This window comes from Balearica regulorum, chromosome 2 (genome assembly GCF_011004875.1).
Source record: "Balearica regulorum gibbericeps isolate bBalReg1 chromosome 2, bBalReg1.pri, whole genome shotgun sequence".
Lineage (NCBI taxonomy): Eukaryota > Metazoa > Chordata > Aves > Gruiformes > Gruidae > Balearica > Balearica regulorum.
The window spans coordinates 120246534-120269327 of NC_046185.1; the positions used below are offsets into that span (position 1 = coordinate 120246534).

Below are 22794 nucleotides of genomic sequence, written 5' to 3' on the forward strand. Positions count from 1 at the left end.
GAAAGAAGCGATGGCTGGTTGCGACGGGGCACGTTGTCCTCCTGACCCCATTCAGATGGCCCCAGCAGCTCAGAGGAGCCTACACATTTACCAGGTGCCCCTGGGCTGGGACTACAGATGGGCTGGGACTACAGATGCGAACACAGAGGCAACAGGTGCAGGGTGCCCCTGACTCGCACAGTGCTTCTTTCCCTCCCACAGCCACGCACCGGGCGTACAGACCCGGCCAGGACCTGGGGAAAACCAGACAGGAGCCCTGAGCCGAAGGACAACGCCGCTTGGCGTCATGGACGATAGTGAGTGCGACTGCCCTCCTGGGAGCGGCTTTGTTTTTACCTCCGACGGGAAGCAAAGGCGGACGAGGGTGTTTCTGGGGCTGTGCCCTTGCTGAGGGACTCCCGGCTGCTCCGAGCCACCAGGCCACAGTGATATTTCCTCTAGCTTGGGGGCCGGCTCGCTTAATACTTATTTAAGGATCTCCGCTGTTGCTCTGTTGTACTGTACAGACGTGCCCTTTGTCCACCAGCATGACAAACTATTTTCTGTTTTCCTTATTTTGTAAAATTTTTTCCTGCTTAGAAGTGAATCATACAATTATCTCATTTATCTTCCAGACAAAGCTATCTCCACAAGGCAGAAAAAGGACACACCTTCTTAATGATATAGAATTTTATTTTTTTAATTCCTGAGGTTAAAAAAGGGGGAAAAAAAAGCATCAAGAAACATTCCAGTACACAACCGTTTACATCTCTGTAGCTGTACAGACACTGATCTACATAAATCTCTTTTCCCCCCATCTGGAGCATGAAGTTTGATGTCAATGGGGTTTGCAATTCTTTGGCAGTTAAGACCAAAAGATGCTTCTGAACAAGTTACAATCTCAGTGATTGAGCATAATTAAAACTATAGTGCAATTTCCATTTTAAAAAAGGAGCAAAGTCAGGCTTTTGTAGCTTTGCTATTTTGTAATGTAGTACACTCTCATGCAATATATCTCTGTGATTTTTCATAAAGCAACACTGAGTAACGTTGAGTAAAGGAACACTGTCATTTTATTAAAGCAACTATGCTCTCTCCTTTGCATAAACCTCTGCATAACAAAAAATACTACCCTCCATTGTTCCAGCACCCAGGAAAAGCACCCAATTGCTTATGCTGACCACAACGTATATACTCTCTGTCACGAGTGTGGCATCTCCTTCAGTTAATTTCACGATCAATTTAAAAACTTTTTTTCTCTTAATTGTATTCCTGCAGATAACAAAAGGCCTAAGTCAACAAATCACCTGAGCACCTGTAAACAAACAGATTTATCAGCGTCTCTGGCACAGCTCACATGAACAAGTGCTTCATGAACGGAGGTATAAGGTGCTTGAACCAAATAATCTCTTGTACAAACCTACACTTGTGCTAAGTCCGTTACTGGGTTTCCACGGCTCCAGTAATAAACCGTCTGGGACATTCAAACAAAAGGTTGGTACTAATGACATGTTCTTTACTGTCTTCTCTGCACAGCCTCTGATGTGGTAGACTCCCTCTTCCAGCTGACATGATGGGATTCCTGTTCTTGAACAGTTGCTTTGAACAGCTGCACTTCTGTCCACTTGCTGTACCTTACCAGCTTGAATATTTCCTCTCTTGAAACTTTTTCTCCATCTTAAATACTCTCCTTGATGAGAAGCAAACCTTTTCTTTTCGTCTTTAAACTACAGGTTCTGGCTCCCACTCTTAGTTCTCTTTCAGTGAGCAAAAAAGCCATAAAACTACTCTCACAGGGCAGGAAAACCTGAAGAAAAGGTACCATAAATGCTCAAATGCTAAATAAAAACAATCCGGTGTTTTTATTCCCCTCCTCCCAAACATACGCTTCAGCCAGCCTCAGGACTGTCAATACAAAAAAACTTCCAGGGAAACATCTGGCTTGCTGGATGGAGCCAATTGCTGCAAGAGTTACATAAACAGTGGCTTAAAAATATTTGCCACAGGATGAAAAAATGCTAAGCGCTGGGATGCACAGCAGAAATCCAGAGGCAACGCTGTCAAATAATTCTGAATGGAGAAATTTCAAATACTTTTGAGCAGAGTTGTCATATTTTGGCCTAAGATACTTGACAGTGTCCCTTTACCTTACATTTGGCATTTTAAGAAAGATATCCTAGTAAGATTAGTATTCTAACTAAAACAACAGCAAAATGCTTTTAAAAACCACACTTAAAAGCTTAAAGGAAAACTGCAGCAGACTTCAGTAACATCTCAGTGAAATTGCATAGCATATGGTACACAGTACTCCATTTTGTAAGCAATAAATAATCTCCTCTTGCCTAATTAAATATAAAACATAGCTTCAACACTGAAATATGCCATAATTCATGAACTGATCTGTGCGCCGTTTATTGCCAACTTCAGTCTCATGTCCATCTCATCTTCATGCGCACAGCCGCATTAAGGGTCTATCTGCATTGTAGCCTGTCCCCTCCGGAGGAGGGATAAACCAGCTCGCATCCCCCCCTGAGCCCTCTGCCTGGCAGAGGCTGGGGAGCACACCACCAGTACTGGGGAGAGGCGTCTAAGAGGAAGGGAAAGCTACTGGTGAGCCAGACGCCTCCAATCCAGGTGCTCCATGAAAGGTAGTGATTCTTTCACAATCTTTTTCCAAGACCACTGTATTTATACAGCATTAACAACGGCAACCTTTAGCTTCATCCGCAGTTTTCTTTCCTATAAACAGAAATTTCCCTCTACCTCAGCTGCTACCATGTAAATGTCCAACACTTGTCTTGTGATCTCCACCTTTTAAACAACCAGACTTATGCTGTAGGAGATCCCCTATGGGTAATGGATTGGAACAGCAACACATGAACACCAGCTGGACTCTCCCAACTCCCTTCCCTAGTCGAGCTGATCCTTCCAATTCCCTGCCCTTGTTACTACATTTACAAGTCTTCCCCTGCGCTTTCTTTCCCCTCCCCTAAATCATTTGCTTCAGCTTGTTCTTGCCCTTTTTTTCTTCCTTCCCCTCATGTTTTATTTTCTGTCTCCCACTGTGACCCCTGTATACCAGCTCCAGTTGCCACCAAGAGTCTACGGGGCTCCTGGCAGGCCGAGCTGGTCTGCTACCAACTGCTGCACTAAAACCTTCCAGGTCTGAGGTTTCCTTGGGAGAAGAACAACATTAGAAATCAGACACACCTACAATGATGAGGAGGGCTGTTTGGGAGAAGGAACTTTTTTCCCTTCTCCTGCCAAAATGTTTTGCCCTTCCATCAGAAGACAGGAATTTTTAAGAGAAAAATCTGCTTTCAGATATTTTGACAAAAAGTTGAAATTCTATACAGAAAGCAGATGGTTTGCACGAAAGTTTTGTATAAATGAGAACCCAGTCTTCCTTAAAAGGCAGTGTTTACAGCCAGCTCTGTCCCCAGATCGGAGATGAAGAGTTAGCAGTTGGCTAGGGCAATGGCAAGGGTTAGCAAAGGGGCAGAATACGCCACCACTGGGTGGGGACCTCATCAGGGCCGGACACGCGTTCAGTTTTGGATGGACATTTTGAGACCGATTCAAACATTACTGTTACCTTCCACGTGGTCGATGGGGAGAGACACTGCTGACCTCCTCAGAAACTGTGCTTTCCCATGAATGCTGATGGCTAAGGTGCTAAAGCAGGAAAAAGGAATGCTCCTCTTCCTAATATCACACAGTGAGCAGTACTTTATTCTACAAACGATACTCCTGATTCTGCCACTCGTACTCACGATAAGAGCTGGTTTCAGCGGAACAACTTACAGAGTACGGTGAGCAAAAGTGAAAGGAGTTGCTGCTTCATGTTGTATTGTTTTGTAACTGGTATTCATATCAAAGCATTTGTAAAAGCCAGTTAAGACTTAGCAAATCTTAGACCAAAATGTAAAAAACTCCTACATTTTCTGTTTATAAAATTTGGGAAAGATAAAAAAATCTAGATGAATTACAATATATGCCTGTGAAGACTGAAGTATTGCATAGTTGTTGTCCTGACTGTAAATGCATTAGAGCAGAACAGAAATGATTATGTTTACTCCTCAGTGAAGAGGTCAACAAGAATACACATTTTTCTTTAAATTTCCTTTTGAAGGATGTTTTTTGGAAGAAAAGTAATTCAATTTTCAGTAGAGAATTTGATTTTGCATTTAGACACTCCCACACTTATTTTTCTCCCCACTGAAAAAAATTTGGTTGGAACATAATTTGACCTGTTAAATCAAACAACATGGCTTTTGAGCAATCTGTACACAGTACAGAACCATTAGTGTTGCTAAAAAGGCTTCCGTTTTTTAGTGTATACATGTTCTGTAAGTGCATTATAGCTATTGCATAGTTTCAAAGTCTTCAACCACAGTGGTAATCATATTGCTTACATGTACATAAATAATAGCATTTCTTAAAAAAAGTAATTAAAATAACACAGTATATTCAAGGCTATGGAAAATCGCTTCCATCATAGATGACAGGTCGCTCGACAGTCAAGTGATAAAACACTCTTTTTGAGATAAACCTGTCAAGAAACAAAATAGAGCAAGATGATCACATTAGCTGAAGCCAGCTAGACAGGAAGCCTTAAAAGTGTATTCAATCTTTCAGTTTATACTCAGGCAAAAAAAAAAAAAAAAAAAGACTGGTGTTGAAAAGAAGCATGCCTGCGCAAGGGCTGTCAGATCTGTTGTTAATAAGATGACAAACCTGACTAAACTTTCTTGGAAAGAGTCACAAATGACTTGCTTGCTTCTGTTTACCTTCTCAGAAGTAGAGATAGAAGAGTGGATTTCTGCTACGGGGGGAACAAAAAAACCCAACAAGAACAAGAACCAAAACTCAGGCAGAAGATCTTTGGGCAAGCTGGGACCAATTTCTCATACTTACTTCTGAATGGCAGAATAATGGTACATCCGATCAGTTCCACCATCTGCAAAACCAGGCTTATTTCACCTTTGACACTCACCTAGAGAATGTGTTGTCAAATATCAGTGTGTAGATTCCAGAGTTTCTGACTTTCACCTGTCCTCTGATCGTTTCCTTATGAGAGTTGCAGCGGGTCATAGGAATAAGAACCTGGAATTCAATAAAAATCAAAATGAGACTTGCTATTTGCCCTATAAATTGACATTTGTCTTCAGAAAAATATCTAGACTTGAGTGATCTTGAAACTCCCAAAGTGCATATGTGCCCGCAAGACTATTTATTTTCACTGATTAGCATTAAAAATTAAGCCAAAATAAAGTCTCACAGTGAGACATCTGTTTTCCTTTGACAACCTCTTTACTGCGTTAAGCTATGGCTATAAATCTGCTTTAGAGACAAAATCAAATCCTGATCTCTTTACTGTTAATCTAAGCAAGTTTAGTAACATCAGCAGTGCTGTAATAAATCTATACAAATATATCCAAGAGCAGGATTTAGCTAAATATGCCTTTTTGACATATGCTTTTTATACTCCCAGTATTATAAAATAAGCTTTTTCGGCACATGTTAATTGTTTATCTGAGTTTACAGCAAACTGTCTGTAACCATCTATCTTGCTGTAAAACCCTAGCAGAGACAGTTGTCAGAACAGCAGCTGAGGTAGATCAAGGATGACCCTATAAAAGCCAAAGTTGTATCAAATAGATCTATCAAGACGGAAGCAACATTCACTCTTCACTCGGCCTTCAGTTGAAGAAAAAAGGAGATTTTACATGGAGTTAGTTGCCCTGGAGTGAATCAATGCATGCTATATAAATGCCTTATTCCCCCAGTGAAATCACAGCCTTAAGGGCTCCCTCTACCACAGTGGGTTAAAACAGTGGCTGCCCCATCTTTATTAAAACTTTGGAATGAGCTGAGTAACATAGATTCACTTAAGCCATAATCCTCATGAAATATGGACAGGGCATATAAAAACTGGTACTGTGGGCACTGGCAACGTGATTTTGCATGTCATCAAGGCACTGAAATATATGCTTCACTGTAAGAAATGCAGGTAACCCAATCAATGTATGTCTCCTTGCGGCCCCTGCTTAAGAGCCTGTCAAGATCAGCCCAAAGCAGCTTACAAATTAAGTAATATTGAGGAGGGAAAAAAGAAGAATTTTGCAGGCTTGGAGTTTTATTTTTGCTTCGTAACAGTGGGTGTATTTCAGATGCGACCAATAGAAGCAATGGTGCTTTTCAACTCAACTTTTGCAGGCAACATTAAATAATTAAAGATGCAGCTCTGCCTCCAGGAGAACTGTAGCTTAATTGGAGAAACAAGTCCTTTATTCAATAGCATCTGGCACTCTTGTGCCACATTCTAGTTACACTTGCTGATTCCTCTAGGCAGCTGATTGTAGTAGACTACAATCTCTAAGGTAGTAAGGAAACAAAGGCCTTACTTTGCACTGATCCAGTGGTGTGTCTTCTGATTCCTGGTAGACAACGCTGAAAGATATGCTTTTAGGGTCTGATGAAAAGATCCAGCTAATTGTTAGCCCCACCTCTGTCACGGTGATGGGAATGATACTGTAGGTGCTGGATTTAATGAACAGCTCTCTGTTGCTTTCCCCAAAATCTAAGATCTCTTCCACTGTAAGGGGCAATTTGATCCTGTGAGGGAGAAAAATACAGTTATTTGAAGAGAGGCAATCTAATTACTCAGACAGAAACAATAATCATTGCTTTTATTTTCCATCTATTTGAGGCAGCAACTTTGGGACAGGTCCACCAGATGCAGGAACATTTAGCCTTGGATGAAAGCAAGAACTACAGTAAAGATGACTGATATCAAGCACTTTCACTGCTCTGGCAAATGTGAATCATTTCGACTAGAAAAATCTAGTGCTTGAATAAAGCTTTTTAGAGTTACTATGATAAAAAAAGAGTCTGCTGCCCTCTACTGTTCTTTTTAAACAAAAATTTAAACAAAAAAACCCTCACCTCATTTATTCACCTTTCTAGATATCATTTGTACAGGAAATAGGGATCAGGAGTACAGAGGGGACAGATGGATGGAATGTGAACAGCAGCTCTATCTAGATCCTCTGAAGCACCTAATGCTACAACTTGGTCTGTTTTACCCAAACAAGCTGCATAAAAGCTGACTCAAAGTACTTCCAATTAAAAAGGAAGTTCTTAGCACCTAGATGATCCTGAGTCCTGAAGCATTATATTAGCTTACTTCATTCTGATATCTATTTCAGACTGCAAACAGTGAGGCCCTTAAACAGAAGAATGCTGCTTGCTTTCTTCAGGGGAAACCTGTAATTTCTAAGAGCTATGGATCTCACCTACATTACCCTAACTAAAACTATAACATATCTCTCGCTAGGCTAAATTGTTTCCAAATCAATGAGCTCACAGTAAGTCACAGTACTATGATTTGTCAGCTGCTATCAAAAATCAACCCATTTGCCAGAAGATATCGCACAGTCACCATGATGATTTGCTCTTCCAGAGTAAGGAGGAGTTCAGTTTTCAACCCTGACTACACAGTGGTAAGGGATCACAGTTGATTTATTGTAACTATTGTACTCTGGCCAGAGAGGAAGCTTTATATTAAGTTTTGCTTACTTTGTTACTTTTTCCTCTTAGCTGAAGTAACTGCTGGGTGTCTCGGGGTGATCTTTGATTTTAATAACCTAACGATCACTCTTGGTTTTGCCCTAAAGCCCAGCTATGACTTTAGTTACTGCTTCATTTACCTGGTTCTCTGAACAGGAGCAACAAGGTTGAAACATGGACTGATTCATCTCCCTGTGGTCAAAAGCGTAAAACCTTCCCCACAACTAAGCCAAAATTTCAAAGCTAGGCTTAAGGGGATAGTGAGCAAAGGGGAATTTCTCCACATCACAAGCATTTTCATGTGTTAGACTCCCTTCTTGGCTGTGCAAGTGACATGCTGTATCGCTACTGCATGTAACTATTAATTTCAGAGCAGGATACACGCAAAGAATTGTGCGCACACAGTTCAGAGAGGTTGAGCAGAGGCTCAGCTGAACATTTTATTCTATGGCATGTATCAACGAGAGCGGGCAAGACAGTTTCTGTGAGGCCACCAATAAATAATAGATACGTGCTCCACAAGGCCATGAATTCCCTCCCTGTGACAAAGGTCTGACTAGCACAGCACTCCCTGACTTTCCCTTGCAGTCTCTTACAAAGACTAGAAGAACTACACAGCCTTCTCTCTAAGCCCCCTTCCTGTTCACAGCACCTCCTGCCATACAAAAAGGAAGGAAGGTTTTCTGATGTGATGTAAGCCCAAATCTTTCCTTCTTATTCTCCACTTTTGTACTTAAATTTTGCAGGACTGAAGAGAGAGAACCTGGCTCATTGCTGCTGCTCTGTGTAGTTGAGCTATACTCTCTGTTCTCCCTCAGACCAAATTCTACTGTGGGACACAAGCAATCAGCTCTTAGAGGAGTCGGCAAGACTTGTGCTCACATAGCTGACATCTAACCTCAGCCTTTATTCTTTCAGCCCGGTAGTAATGAAACTGTTCTGCTTACATGATTTCTCCTGACTTCAACAAGCATATCTCAGCATCTTGAGCAACTTGCCACTCTTCCGATTCATCAAAGGTTGAAGAATTACATGTGCTGTTTCTAGGACAAGGAAAAAAAGGAAAGCCATGATTCTCTGAGTAGTATGTGGTCAAACACCATCTGCATGCTCACGCCTCCTAAAATAGAAATGTTTTGATAGTCATGATGCCAAATTCTAGAATTCTTATTTTGTGCATTCTAGTGACAAAACTGTCTGGGCAAAACTGCAGCCCCGTTCTGCTAACCACTGTGCACAAATGTAAAACTGTTCCTATTCTTGTTTCATGAGCTAAGAGGAATACATATGTGCAGAACATCTCTTCAACAATCTTAAGATAAATTCTCTATTGAGACGCTGCCAGGTTTTGAAGATTCCCTGGCAGGTGAAAATCTTTATGGATGGTAGACACAAGCAAAACAGTCTGGATTTGTCCCTTAAACAAAGCTTGCACAGGGATATGACATTTGCCCTGGATTTAATCTGTGAGGTGTTTTACAACCATATTATCCAGTTCCTTACTCTGACAATGGTACACAAAACATATTTTATTGCTATCAGTACCATGTATCTTCTTCTCATACAAGAAATACTGGATGATTCAAACAGGGATACACCAAAGAAGCCATTACAGGAGAGGATCTGCTATCCACTCCTTACCTCAAAAAGGGTGCATGCCCTCGGTGAACACTGGAGTAGCACCACCTATGAATTACAGGGCAGGGACACAGAAAGGAGAATGAGTTTGAAGGTCAGTAAACAAATGCTGACAGTTTCCAAGTAAGTTAGAGCTTCTCTAACTGATACTTAACTTTGCTTCTCTGCATCTCAGCAGGTTGATAACTGAGACAATTAGGCTGTCATTCCCAGAAAAATGCCAAGGATTCTTATATACAAGGAACCAACCGGTTGGTTTCTTCCAAAAAAACCCAGTGGAATCTAATAAAATGTATTATCACTTACATCTGCTTCTGAACCATCAAGTGTAATCATGTAGCAAGGGCATAATTACCACACATTCTGTAGACCAATTCTCAAAAGCAATGCACAAGTTAGCATTTTCTTTTAAATTGTACAGGACCTTGCTCCACAAGCAGCACTGCTGAGTCAGAGAAAACATCTCCAGGTAACAGCAGCACCTTCAGCTGCTCATAAACAGCACATACTGTGTCAGCACATGCAACCATGTGTGAGTTTTGTGGGGTGACACTATTGGTTGGAAACAGGAAGAATTTACTGTTATGACTGCAAATTAAACTGTACCCACTGTCTACATAAAGCACTGTTATCTTATTCCTGTAGTCTCTTGGGTAACTTTTGACTTCTTCAGAGTCATACCACTACTGTTACCACAGTCTCATACCACTACTACCACCACTAAGGAGACAGCTGTGACCTGCAGGAAAGACTCAAACCTGTGACCAAGTGCCAAAGCCTGAGCTAAAACCAAATACTACCTGCTGCCTGAAATGTAGGAATGACATAGTACATGTTGGTCCATAAGGGTTAATACAACATCTATGCAAATACTTAGGAAGTGATACAAATAATTTCATTGTTAACTATTTCTATACAACTAGATAAGACAACCGATTCTGAAAAAAAACCCCAAACCTTAGAAAACTACACTATAGCTTGTAAACCTATATGTATATTTTGCTTGCACAGCAGGAACAGCAAGATACTTCATGCTGTGATCCACAAAACTCTCCCTTCCCACCATAAGAGGTACACAGCTTTGATTTCACAGCCTTGAATTCATACAGACCAAGAGAACTGCAGGACTACGCGCTTCCCAGAAGTGTCAAGCTCGATGATTTATTACACATAATGCCATGAGAGTTCCTTATTTAATCTATTAATTTCATCTTTCTTTTGGGACCCTGAAATGTAAATTAAATCCCAGGACCAACACATTTTTCCATGTTCTCCTCTAACATGTGATTTTCCTTATTCCTACTGCTGCAACCTAGCACGTGGTTAGGTGGTTAGCTTGCCGCTTGGCTGCTCTAACCAATAAACTCACGGCACCTACTCACTATAGGCTAAGATAGCACTAAGTCTCCTACTTTGTCTCTTAAACAATCACAAAGCAGATCCTCCTTTTCTATACGACATCCCATTGAGTCCAATGGTCTAAACAGAGGTCTGGTAACCTATGTGGAAAATATAAGAAACACAGTCTCACGATTTAACTGGAGCTCTTGTCCCCCAACAGAATTTATTCTTGCATGACTTATTCACACTAGGTGGCAGCATTAAGGACATTCCTGCAGCTTGCCAGGTGCCCAGCTTATGAATATGCAGCCTCTGGTATGCCTATCAAAATCCAGACTGTTTCTCTTCTTTTTCCTTTAAAAGTGAAATGAAGTGGGGCTGAAAAGCAGGAAGAACTGAAGCATGAAAAAGACACTACAACACAAAGAGAACAGCTCTGGTTCAGCAAATCCTTGAGACACAGATAGTCGGAGGCTGGTGGAGCCTTTTGAAGATGTATTATTTCATGCTTATCCTGTTCTTACGCTCTTCCTCAGGCTTATGCTCTTCCTCAGGCATCAGCTGTTGGTCACTGTCCTTCAGCTGGATGGCTTGGTGCAGTGCACCTGTTCTTATATATGCTTATAAGCATTTCTCACAAATGATACCAAAAACACTGTGACCAACATCATGAATGGCTTTGGGAGTTAGAAATAAGAAATCCTTTTCAGAATTAAAACCTGAAGAAAGCTGATTCAACTCTGCCCTCAACAATTTTCTGTTTTCATAAACACCTAAGCTCTGACAGCTGTAGCTATGTGTCTGAGGTGTCGGCTTCATGTGGCTTAACAGTGAAATCCCTTAAGTCATCAGCCTGTCAGCAGTGCAAAGATTTCTGGAGAGAACCTCAGCCCTCCAGGGTCAGAACCTTACTGAACTGTTGAAAGCCAGAAACCTAAAATGGAGAGTGGAGGCTGTATGGAGCCCTAAGAGCTGCTTCACCCAGCAAGCACCTCTGCAAATGTCTCTAATGCCAAGAAACAATCAAAGGTGTTGTGCTGAAGTGCACCACTGATTCCCTGGGCCTGCCGTTATGTAGCAGGTCAGACCCATCCCAGGCACCCTAACTTAGTTATCTCCAGCCCAGCAAAGAGAAAGGAAAAAAAAGAAAAAGGATGGTGAAGGATCAGAAGAAAGGATGCACAGACAGCCCTTAGTATGGGCAAGAAAAGAGACATGATTTAGGATGGAGTATAGGGGGATACAGAGCTCATTGAGTTTTTAACAGGGTGCAAGACAGCATCTTGCATGAAGGAGTGTGTATGGGTGGGAAGGGGATGGAAAGGTCATGGGCAAACCCTAACACAGGTAGAGATGGGATAACATCATGCAGACAGCTGATGAAAAAAAATAGATGGACATGAAGATCCACCACTATGTGCTGTGGGTGACCTGCATATAGAAATCCCAGCCATTTCTCAAAAAAATTGTACAATTTAACTATGCTCTATGCTACATCCTGTATGAAAAAAAACCAACAAACCCCAAAACCCTGCCTTAAAATTAGTTACACTCCCTCTGTAAGACCAGAGGCAACTGGTACATACAGAGGAAACAGGCTAAGGAAACAATCATGATGAAGGGAAATTTCTGTGTTTCAAGGGACAGCATGCAAAATAATTTCAGATTTTTTTTTTTTTTTTTTTTTAGTATTGTGATATGGAAGAGGTTTGGCAAAGGTTCTGAGATGAAGACAGCTTTCAGTCATCGGTCAAATGCTGCATTAGCAAGAGGTTCAGACAACAGGTTTCAAAATAAGCAATTGAGGATTACCAGGGTGCTTTCAAGTCCCCTCCCCAGCAGGAGGCAGCAAACAGATGACTATCATCGGAATCAACACTAGAAATACTGGCAAGCCACTGCCCCAAGATCGTAAATACCGCACAGTCTGTAGGTCACCAAGTTTACAGCCAGCTCTGTGGGTAACCCTAGCTTTTTTCAGTTTTGAGGTATTTGCTTCCAAAACTGAGCTGTTTTCTTCTTAGATACCTTCAAATTTTCTCCTTGCACAGTTCTTGAGAGATTATTACAGGGAAACTGAGGCAGAATTATCAGAGAGGTATAGCAGAGGTGATTTCTGGCTTGGGTTTACACCACTATCCACCAGGAGCCCTAGTCCCTTTCAGCAGAGTTGCTGCCCAGCCCTCAGCGCCCAGCCTGTACCTCTGCAGAGGCTGCTCCATCCCAGAGCCTGCAGGCTGCCTGCAGCCGGTGCCATTTCTGCACACAGAGGGCTTCACAACTATACAATTAAATGTTCCTCAGACTGACCCATCCAGGAGTAACAGTCTCTCAGCCCTCTCCCTGAGATAAACTCACATAGCCCACCTCTGGTTTTGCCATAATTCCTAGGTTACAGTGATAATTCAGTCATGCTGTAGTGGGTCTTCTGCAGGCAAACTGAGGACGTCCATCCACTCTTACAGAGCGACACACAGAGCAGCAGGTCTCACCGTTGCTATGCCCGTCAGGGTTTCTTGGAGCAGACCAGCCATCAAAAAATATTTATGGAAACAGTTTATGAAACAAAGGAATGTTTGACAAAGAAATGTTTGACAGGAACAGTTTGTAAATATTTAGCACCTTACTGCAGCTTTGTTTCTCGGAGACAGAGGAATTGCTACCACATGCAATGAAGCACAAGGGAGAAAATTTTAAAGCGCGTTACAGGGCCTTGCATTTCTTATGCAAATAGTCTTCTTTCAGTAAATGATGTTGTAGGGTTAAGTCAAATTTGATGTTGGGTTTTTTTAATACGTATTTGCAGGTACCAAATTCAAGTACTCGGAGGTACAAGCATACTGCTCTACAGAACAGAGTTCCAGAAGCTACTGTACCACAGGCTGCTGCAAAGATCTAACTGCATGGGCTAGTTTCTCTGAAGACGGCCTTCCTCTCTTACAGAATCTGTCCATGAGTAAGGCTACTACTTTTCTATACAAATCACTGCTCCTGAAGATGAGTGTCCAAAGGCTATCAAGAGCAGCGAGGCTCACTAGGGAAATGAGTACACATGATAAACACATCTAGGAAACACATCTAGGAAACCACCTGAAATGTTACGTACACTGTGTACAGCACATTGCGTTATGGGATGTGCAACTACTGGGCTCCTCCTATGAAGGAATACCACAGGGAAGGTTAAATGAAAGCTACAGCTCACTCTGAGTGGTGGTGAGGGCCAGGCATGTAGTTTAGTTACAAGGAGTGCACAAAAGATGCCCCTAATTACAGCAGGGATAAACAACAGCAGAGTATCACTTCATTGAGCAGCGTTGCTCAGGCACCTCCACTTCCCTGCATCAAGAGCCTCCTCACAACTATTTCTCTCCCAGATCTTGTATCCATAGGTTGCAACTCAATTCCCACCCCTGCCTTTGTTGCAAGTGAATATAGTTACCCCTGCATTGGGTAGGCCCCCTCCGGCTCCCTTGTAAATGTACGGAGACCCTCCCAGCTTCTTTCGTTGACTCTGAAAAGAAAATTTAGCACACACACTAGCTTTAACCAGGGCTGAGATTGCCTTAAAGGTAAAAAACTCACTCGGGGATGGTCACCAACACAATACCTTTCTAGCCATCTCTAGCTCATCTCGGATGGGCAAAAAATCTGAGAGAAAATTGTCACTAGAATATTTTTGCTCCAGAAAAAATAGAAAAACTAGAAGGAATTGGAAAATCCAGTATTGTCACAAAATATGTAGGAGTGGTTAAAAATAGTGGTAAATACAGGTTAAGTTTTAATTCTGTAAATATTTTTTGAAAAAATCAATTTGATTCTGGACATTTCAGATGAATGGCCACATGTAAGTGAATTTGAATCAGATCTTGAGAGCACAGCTTGTTTATATTATCATATCTGTAGTACTTATCACTCAAGAATAAAATTAAGGGGTAACCACATTGCGTGGCTGTTGCTTGGGTCAACAACAACTATGAAAGCTGTGAGGCAGCGGCACAGGCTTCAGCACTGATAAATAAAGCAAACTGCTGCTTTCACATTTCCTTTGAAAGATAAGACGATTGTGTTCCCCTACGATGTGACATCGTATAGTAAGTGACTGTTTTCTTGACTTCGGGTGAATAGGTAGAAAGTTTAAAAACAAAAAACCAAAAGCTTTAACGTTTAGAAATAGTCAAACTCGAAAGATTTTGTTAGTATCATACACATCCTCCATCCTGACATGCAAGATTAAAGAGAAAGGGTGGGGGGTTATTCAGACTGTTGAAGATACTGATTTTGCATTCTAGTTTTGTTATTAAATCTTTTCCAATGCCTTGTTATTGCAGTAGCTCTTTGATCTACGCTTGCTACTTTTCAAAAAAGGTCTTTAAAATTTTTATGATATCTGGAACTCAGAGGGTGTATGTTAATTATGTCCTTTCCATTTATGCTCTAGAATCTGTTTTCTCAACTGGTATGTGTTTGAAAACTTCTCATCTCTTCTAACACACCTTTTCTGATTACAGTCTCAAAATCCTTTTGTAATGAAGTCGGTTCATTTCTAAGCAAGGCACACCACATGATGCTGACGAGCATTATGTACCTTTTTCTGTTTATAGCCTGTACTTATTGTCATGGCAAAGTATACTGTTTTTTATTATATGCTAACATTCCTTTTTATTTAGATTTATTTAAAAAAAGACATCTATATTGGATTTTCTGTTTGGAACCCTGAGACAACAGAAATGAACAGCTGGCAAGATCATTGTTACTGCTTTTTACACCCTGCTTTTCAGGTGCAGCTACTAACGCAGGATAGCTGATCAGCACAACAGAAATTAGACCATGGAGACCAAAATGGGGGAAATCCCTGTAATACTGAGACTACCCGCCCCTGGGATACCCAATTCCAAGAGTGGTAGAAATGATAAGCAGCCTTCTTCTGGTGACAGGAGGAGAACTATCTATGCTGGAGCACACCAGAATAGCTTGTTCTGACTCTCCATTACTTGCTTGCATTTCCATTTCATTAATTGGAGAGTTAATTGTAACAGAACCAGACCTCAATGCAAATCCTATATTAACATACTGGACACTGCATGGCTCGCTCTAACTCACTTTTCTACCCATGATGTTGTTCCTATCCAATTTAAGCTTCTATTAAACTTCCAGATTTTTTTAGAACCTAGATTCAGTCCATACAGACTTTAACAACATTTCCCTGCAAATAAACTAATCCCACTTGCTATTCCCCTGATCAGGAAATTTTCTTGCTCCTCCCTTCCTATCTACCTAACACAATCCTTTCCTACTACCTCACTTCAGGTAGAAAGATTACTACTGTTCTTTCCTTCGAGGAAAGCTGGAATAACTCCGTGAATGACTTGTCTGACAAGGCGTAACAACTCTGAAGTTTGAGACAGCATACAATGTGGATTCTAACTTAGGTGTGTGAGTAACAGGCAAGTTGGTTTAAGAGCTTCTGGCTCAAAAAATATCAGGTAACATAATAACAATACATCAGGAATAAATGAAAACCTTTTTAAAGGAAATTGCTGGACTTTCTTACTCTTAAAAATTACCATCCGTTGGGAATGGTGGGGAGGGGAAAATCGCTTGCTGGTCTGTGTTTTGTGTGTTTCAGTGGAGAGGGTGGTCTGCAAAAGGTAAGGATCTCCCCCTATGTTTTTAACTTCCATGCCACTTTATACACACTTGCAGCACATTTTCATTAGCAAAGATTGAAAATATTTGGCAGACATGGTCAGCTGATCCAGAAACTGTTCAGCCTCATAATACAAGATCAGCCTTTAACAGAGCCTTCTTGAACAACTCTGAGCTGTAACTTCAGCTTGTCTGCAACACAACAGTTGAGACAAAGTTTTGAGCTTTAGCAGCTTTCTAGCTCCTTATTGCTCTCCAGCATAATAAAAAAGGAAAAAAAAAATATTTGGGCTAGAAATTTCCACACCTGACTTTGCCTCGAAAATGAGTGTACAGTTCTGCAAGGCTGACCTATTTTTCTGCATGTAGGACTTTTTTCTTTTTTTTTTTTTTTTCCCCCCCAGAGGGGTTGGTAATCAGTCAGGCAATTGAGACTCATTTCTCCTGCTGTCAAACCAAGAAGAAACTTAAATGGCTATATTCAGACAGGAGAAAGAAGGAAAAGAAAGAAAACTTAAGGCCTTTAACATCACAAGAAAGTAACATGAAAATAACTTTCTAGAGCATAAATTGAAAGGTCACCTTCAAGGACTTCCATTAATCCTTTGTGATCTGTTTGATGGTGTCAGTCACCTCACCTCCTTCCTAAAATATGATCCATAAATCCTGAGTTTAGAAGCCCAACAAGCAGAAACGTAATGCGCATGACATGTTAAAAAACATTTTTAACTTAGAAAGATCTCTTCTGCAGCATTCTGTTCTCCATCGATATGCAAATCTGCTCATGTTAGCATGCGCAGGAGACAAGTACATCAGAAGCCAGTGCCTGCTATTTGTATATAGGAAAATTCTTCACAGCTGGAGCTCAAAAATTACCCAAGTCTGACTTCCGTATGAAATCCATAATAAAATTCCCATCTGCTTTCACCAAAAAACAAATCAAGGTATTACTGCCTGAATTTGAAAAATTCCTGTGAAGAACATTAATGTAATAGGAAAAAAGTTAGTTAAAATTTTAAATATTTTGGTCTGTCCAGAGAGTGAATGCTGTTATCTTACTATGGAAAAAACCTATTATGGATTAAAAGCAGGTATTAAAAATTCTTCTTTGAAAGCATCAATAAGACTCTCCTAAAGGCTAATTTCCAGTAAGCTTGGACACCAGAAAGATCAGTACTATGTTAGTAAGGCTACTAGCAATGTTATGTTGTCAAACTACAAAACTGAGTGCCTGGTAATTACTTTGTTTCAGCTTACAGGAAAACACCTTTCCTTTTCAAGAAAGAGGTGAGAAACACCCCTGACTGCTGTTGCCAAGACTACATAAAATAAAACGCAGTGCTTTTGTATGTTTCAGTATGCGTTGCCTTGATGTTGTTGTCTAACTTACTTCTGCAGGTTATCTTCATCCCACGTTTCACCTCCATCTGAACTGAAAAGTAAAGTGTTTTATAGCCAGTAACTTTTCAAAGGGGTAACTAACAGACTGCACTGGCACTGCTTCTTGGCCCCACCGAAACTACTTTTTCAGGTAACATTCAATCTGCTGCACGTTATAACTCACAGAGGCGATGCCTTCTGCCAATCTAAATGATTCAGAGGTGAATTCTGCTGACCTTACGCTGAGTAAAATCTCGTAGTAGAATTAGTCCCATAGAAACATGCTCTTTGTAGCTCAAGAGGGACGACATTTAACCTTAGGCTAAATCTTTGAAAACCCCATTAACCTCACAAAATACTTTATTTACAAGTTAAACAGCTTGCAAATCGGGTGGTTGTTGTTACTCTTACGCGCTGGCACAGCCCTGACAGGAAACTGCCCCTTGCCTTGGAGAGCGGATGCTGTGATACTGCATCAGCTCTGGAGAGGGGGTGTGACCGAGGGGGGCTGACAGAGAAGTGGTCACTCCTCTGACAGTAATACAAATATTTGAAACAGATCAACTAAAATCAAATGGGGAAGAGACATTAATGAATGTCCTCCATGTTTCCAGTAAGTCACTTGAGGAGGGGAAAGGAAGAAGTGCCACCATCTGATGATGTGACTAACATCTGAACAGCAAGCTAATGCTGAATCACAAGCTCTAAAGCGCTCGCTGAGACTCAAACCCTACTTTTCGAGACAGGTCCAATCCAAGCCAAACAACTCCGACGCTTAACAGCTTGCAACCTGAGCCTAAAGGCTGAATTTGGCAAAACAAATTCTGCTTCTCTCATAGGTTTCTCCAGAATCCCTTGATCCAAACACTAAACCACTCATGTCTTTGAAAGCTTAATCCATATTCCATTTTTGGAAGCCTCTGCAATTGTCTTGTTTATCTTTTGAGTTGCCCTCAGGACAAATTTGGTAACAGATGATGTGTTTAAATTCACTGGCTGTTGTGACTGTCAAGACAACCATCTTCAGGGTTGCTTTTGCTTTTGTCTGTCATGTCCTGGATTTTCTAACACAGCTCTTATCTGTTAGCACTTAGGATTTTGTCTGTCTCCTGGATTCGTTAGGATTTAATTATTTGGTAAGTAAAAAAAAAAATCTCAATGTGTCTCCTTACAGAGTCCCTTTAAAAAGAGGGCAACATGGCAACTACAGACGCTGCTGACTTTTACTATAACTTTTCCATCACTGATCCCAACGAGAACGGAAGCGAGAATTTTCACACATTTACAAGAGTCTTTCTGCCCTGTATGTACTCGCTCGTTTTCATCCTTGGGCTAGCAGGAAACACACTGGTCTTTGTTATACTAGTTTTCTATGAGAAACTGAAGATGCTGACAGATATATTTTTGCTGAACTTGGCTATAGCTGACTGGGTCTTCCTTTGGACGCTGCCATTCTGGGCATACTCTGCTGTTCAGGAGTGGACTTTTGGCACCGTGGCATGTCGTATAATACGGGGCTTATATATTCTGAACTTGTACACTTCAATGTTAACTCTAACGTCTATCACTTTTGACCGGCTTATTGCTATTACTTTTGCCACCAAAGCACACATGTGTCAAAACAAGCGAATGACATGGGGCAAGTTAATCTGTGTCTTGATCTGGGCGATCTCGCTAGCTTTTGCTGCACCGCAGTTTATTTTTAGTGAGGTGTTTAATATTGATAAGGCAATATGTCAGGAAGAATACCCAAGCCATCGTACAGAACTGATTCTTGAAGCGATCCAAATGACCCTGGGCTATTTTATTCCCATGCTAGCCATGATCATTTGCTACTCACTGATTATTAGAACCTTACTGCATGCCAGGGGTTTTCAAAAGAACAAATCTCTAAAAAAAATATTTTCTGTAGTTGCCATATTTATTCTTACTCAGTCACCCTATACTTTCTTGAGACTGATAAAGATCATAGACTGGAGCTTTAACTTGAACAGCAGCTTTGAATATGCAATCACCATAACAGAAGCTCTTGCTTATTTCCGTGGCTGTCTTAACCCTGTTCTGTATTTCTTCATGGGGGTGAAATTCAGAAGGAACTTTCAGAAAATTATTAAAAACTCAAGATGCATCAAACGCCAAGTTATGGCTAAACAGTTGCAAACTATTGAAGAGGATGGCTCTAAAACTTTTACATCAAATAATGCAGATGCAACAAGCATGTACCCGCTATAAAACTGCCTAGAGAATCTGGCAACTATTCACAGCTTTTTTTTTTTTTGTAAATACTGAGATAGGTAGCCTGCATGAAAGAGGAGAGTAAAGACATCGTGATCAGCTTTAGGCCAACCTATCTTAATCACGATACTTCAGCGTTTCCTGCTTTTCCTGGTCAGAGCTGATCCTAAGATACAGCTGGTAACAGAGTTAACTGTACAGAAGATCTTCAAAAGGTATCAGAAGCAATGAGATAAAACTCTCTTCTTCACGCCATAAAGCTAACTTGGACTCCACATCTCCAGAGGGACTACAGACTTCTGCCCTGCTGTTTTTCCATGAAAGGTGTTTTTTAACAAAAACATTTATGAGTTTTGTTTCAAAGATATTAAGTATTTTAGTGTGGCTCATTCACTTAATGAGAATTCCTGGATTAAAAACATACACATTTCAATGTTCATGCTGGGTATCATGTGTGGTTGGGGTTTTTTGTGGGTTTTTTGTAGTTCTCCATTTGGGAGAAGGTGTCCACAACACACTCCTTTAGCGTTCATCTAAAATTTCTGTAATAAAGCAGCATTTTCATCTGCCTTCCATCTAATATCAGGTTCATGATCTGAATTTCCCATACACATTTTTGTATCTTACTTCTGATAACAGAGCTAACGTTGCCAGATAACTAGACCGCCTGTTAACACAAGGGATATCACGCTGCACATGGGCTCTAACACTGAGCAGTGTTTCCTTAGACGCAAACTCTCACACCCTAATTCCCACATATTCTTTGCACTGTGACATCTTTCCAGTCTGTTTTTCCTGGCACCCCCTTGGCACCCTGGTTCCCTTGCCACGAAACCCTGGATTCCTTAGTCATTCTCCTTCCTTGTTGCTGCAGCCCCTCCTTTCCACCTCTGGCCTTTTCACTTCCCAGCGGGAGGCAAAAAGGTACACAGGGGGCAGCACAGACTTGGGCAGAAAGGATGCAAAAGCTCTGGCAGAGAGTGGCAGAATAGGGGTGGAGACCGGAGTAGGGAAAAGAAAGAAGGGATGTTGGAGAGGAGCAGAGGGAGGGCTTTATGCAGCTGTGGGCTGCCTATGATGAAGGCAGGGTTGGGTCTGGCCCAAAGGCTGAAAGTCCTTTGCATTACAGCTTTGAAATACCAGATTTAACCTGTTTTAAACCATTCTTGCAATAACCATGCTCACTCTGGATGTTCCTTTTCTCCCCATTAACACTCAGTCCTTCCTACCAGATCACTGCAGCTCAGTGGTGCCTTATCGGCACCACTCTGTCCATGTCACCTTTTTCCCCTTGAAAACAGCTGCTTAACCAATACTTTCCTAAACACACAATCTCTCTTGTTTCTCCTGTAGTGAGATGGTGCAATATCCTTAAAAACAAAAGTAGGAAGGAACGTGCTGTGCTTTCACATCAGTGTGGCAAGTAAAGCTGGTATCTGAACACACAGCCAGAAGGCAGGCTTTGCCAGCAGAGGGTGGTGAGAGGTGCTCCTGTCCCCACTCCTCTTCCCGGCTGGTTCTGCACAGGGCAGTGAATGCTTCAGACCACGTGTAGTTCCCGTTTTTGGCTATGCTGGCACCCTGCCCGGCTAGGTGAGCTGTAATTAGGTCAGGACAGAGTGTTATGAGTCATTACGAAAAAAAGAATCCAAAACAAAGCAACTACAGGGCAGATAGGCTGAGATGTCCTTTCCACCAAAAGCACTACCAAGGTGTGAATAAACTCTTAGTTTCTGTACCAGGGCAGTGCTATTTTTAAAAAATTTTTAAAATTTTTTTTACACTTCTGCTGTCTATGATCTTGATTCTGCTGCTGCAACATTTATTGCAGGCATGTAATTTCTACAATATTTTAAAATGGAAATACAGTGCACTGGTTTACCCTGGGGACTTTGACCCAGTGCTATGCAATATCCTGACTTTTGTTTTAGAACACAATCTACAAATAGGAATGCTTTATAAATAAAAGTTTAAAAATACAACACTTCAAAAGAGAACCCACGAGCCTTGAAGTTGCAAGATGTACCGCAACTGCACACTTTATTGCAGCTTCTCACATTAAGATTTCAATCAGATCGCTCCAAACTCACATAACAGACCTGAAAGCATGAAGCAACTGCTGCTTAATCCTAATCGTAACGAAAGAGCTGCTTCAAGGTCAGAGTTCTGCTGGTACAACATCTATCCTACCTTGCCACACACCTGGGCAGCTCACGACTAAAATGAGTTTTATTTGGTTCTGAACTGTACCAATAAAGGCAGTGTCTCAAAATCTGCTGTTATGAAGTAATGCTGTTGTAATCATTTCATGTCCCTTCAAGAAAAAAAACTACAGGGGTAGGGTTAAGTAAAGAGAACAAGTGAAAAAATAGAGTAACAGTACAGTAGACACCAAAAGGGACAAATAGAAAAGAAAATGTCCTTTCAGACACTTCACTTTAAGCACCAGCTCCGATTTCCAGTCTAGCAAGTACTCACACCCAGAATAAGGTAAGGCCAGTGTGGAAACCTCATCCCGACACTTGGACAGAGTAAGGCCTTAAGAAACTCAGTCAACATAGCACATCTATTGCAGATCTCTCTGTCTAATTGGACCAGCCAGCCTCCCTTCTCTTCCCTTTCTTGGCTGCTTGTCTCCCTCCCTTTTAGAAATGCACCAACTAGCTCAAATCTCTGGCAAAAAAAATGAATAGCTTGGACTATTTCTAGCAGAATCTCAGTAAAGAAATCTGGCCTGAAAACATACTTATTTGTATGCATTCCTCAGACATCCATCTAGCAAGCACAATCTTGGATCCTTTCTGTCTTCCCCAGGCACAATATCAAAGCAAATCCTATCCCATATATTCAATTTCATGCAAAGAGAACCTTATTGGGATGCCATTAGGTTACTGTTTATACTTCAAGACTACCTGAAGTCTCCACATAGGAATCAGGCCACATTTAGCTGGATACTTTAAAAAAAAAAAGATCAAAGGTCTATATGAAGTCAAGATGGTCCAC

The 22794-nt window shown here is 41.2% G+C and overlaps 2 protein-coding genes and 1 long non-coding RNA gene across 11 annotated transcripts in view; 2 read left to right on the top strand and 1 right to left on the bottom strand.

Moving 5' to 3' along the window:
• LOC142600524 (uncharacterized) lies at nucleotides 1–730 on the top strand. Its single transcript, XR_012834056.1, has 3 exons — nucleotides 1–94; nucleotides 202–296; nucleotides 615–730. It is a non-coding gene; the product is annotated as an uncharacterized LOC142600524 (long non-coding RNA).
• Nucleotides 664–22794, bottom strand: part of FYCO1 (FYVE and coiled-coil domain autophagy adaptor 1) — a 52770-nt gene continuing 30639 nt past the window's right edge. For 6 of the 8 annotated variants that reach the window (XM_075745616.1, XM_075745622.1, XM_075745619.1 and 3 more), the window contains exons 15-18: nucleotides 8499–8594; nucleotides 6387–6597; nucleotides 4976–5085; nucleotides 664–4531 (exon numbers count right to left, since the gene is read on the bottom strand). In XM_075745616.1, the coding sequence (XP_075601731.1) occupies nucleotides 4456–4531; nucleotides 4976–5085; nucleotides 6387–6597; nucleotides 8499–8594 (493 nt within the window). In that variant the 3' untranslated portion in view covers nucleotides 664–4455. The remainder of the gene's footprint in view (nucleotides 4532–4975; nucleotides 5086–6386; nucleotides 6598–8498; nucleotides 8595–22794) is intronic. The other 2 variants (XM_075745620.1, XM_075745621.1) reach the window with 2 other exon arrangements.
• CXCR6 (C-X-C motif chemokine receptor 6) lies at nucleotides 14349–20102 on the top strand. Of its 2 annotated transcripts, XM_075745633.1 has the most exons (4): nucleotides 14349–14621; nucleotides 15838–15959; nucleotides 17575–17707; nucleotides 18731–20102. In XM_075745633.1, the coding sequence occupies exon 4, from the start codon at nucleotides 18754–18756 to the stop codon at nucleotides 19786–19788; it is 1035 nt and encodes a 344-aa protein (XP_075601748.1). In that variant the 5' UTR covers nucleotides 14349–14621; nucleotides 15838–15959; nucleotides 17575–17707; nucleotides 18731–18753; the 3' UTR covers nucleotides 19789–20102. The 2 variants fall into 2 exon arrangements, with proteins under 2 accessions (XP_075601748.1, XP_010302488.2); XM_010304186.2 differs by lacking the exon at nucleotides 14349–14621 and having other exon boundaries at nucleotides 15581–15959.

What these genes read in the sequence shown, in the direction of transcription:
- CXCR6 (XM_075745633.1), top strand. Translation starts at nt 18,754, where the DNA reads ATGGCAACTACAGACGCTGCTGACTTTTACTATAACTTTTCCATCACT.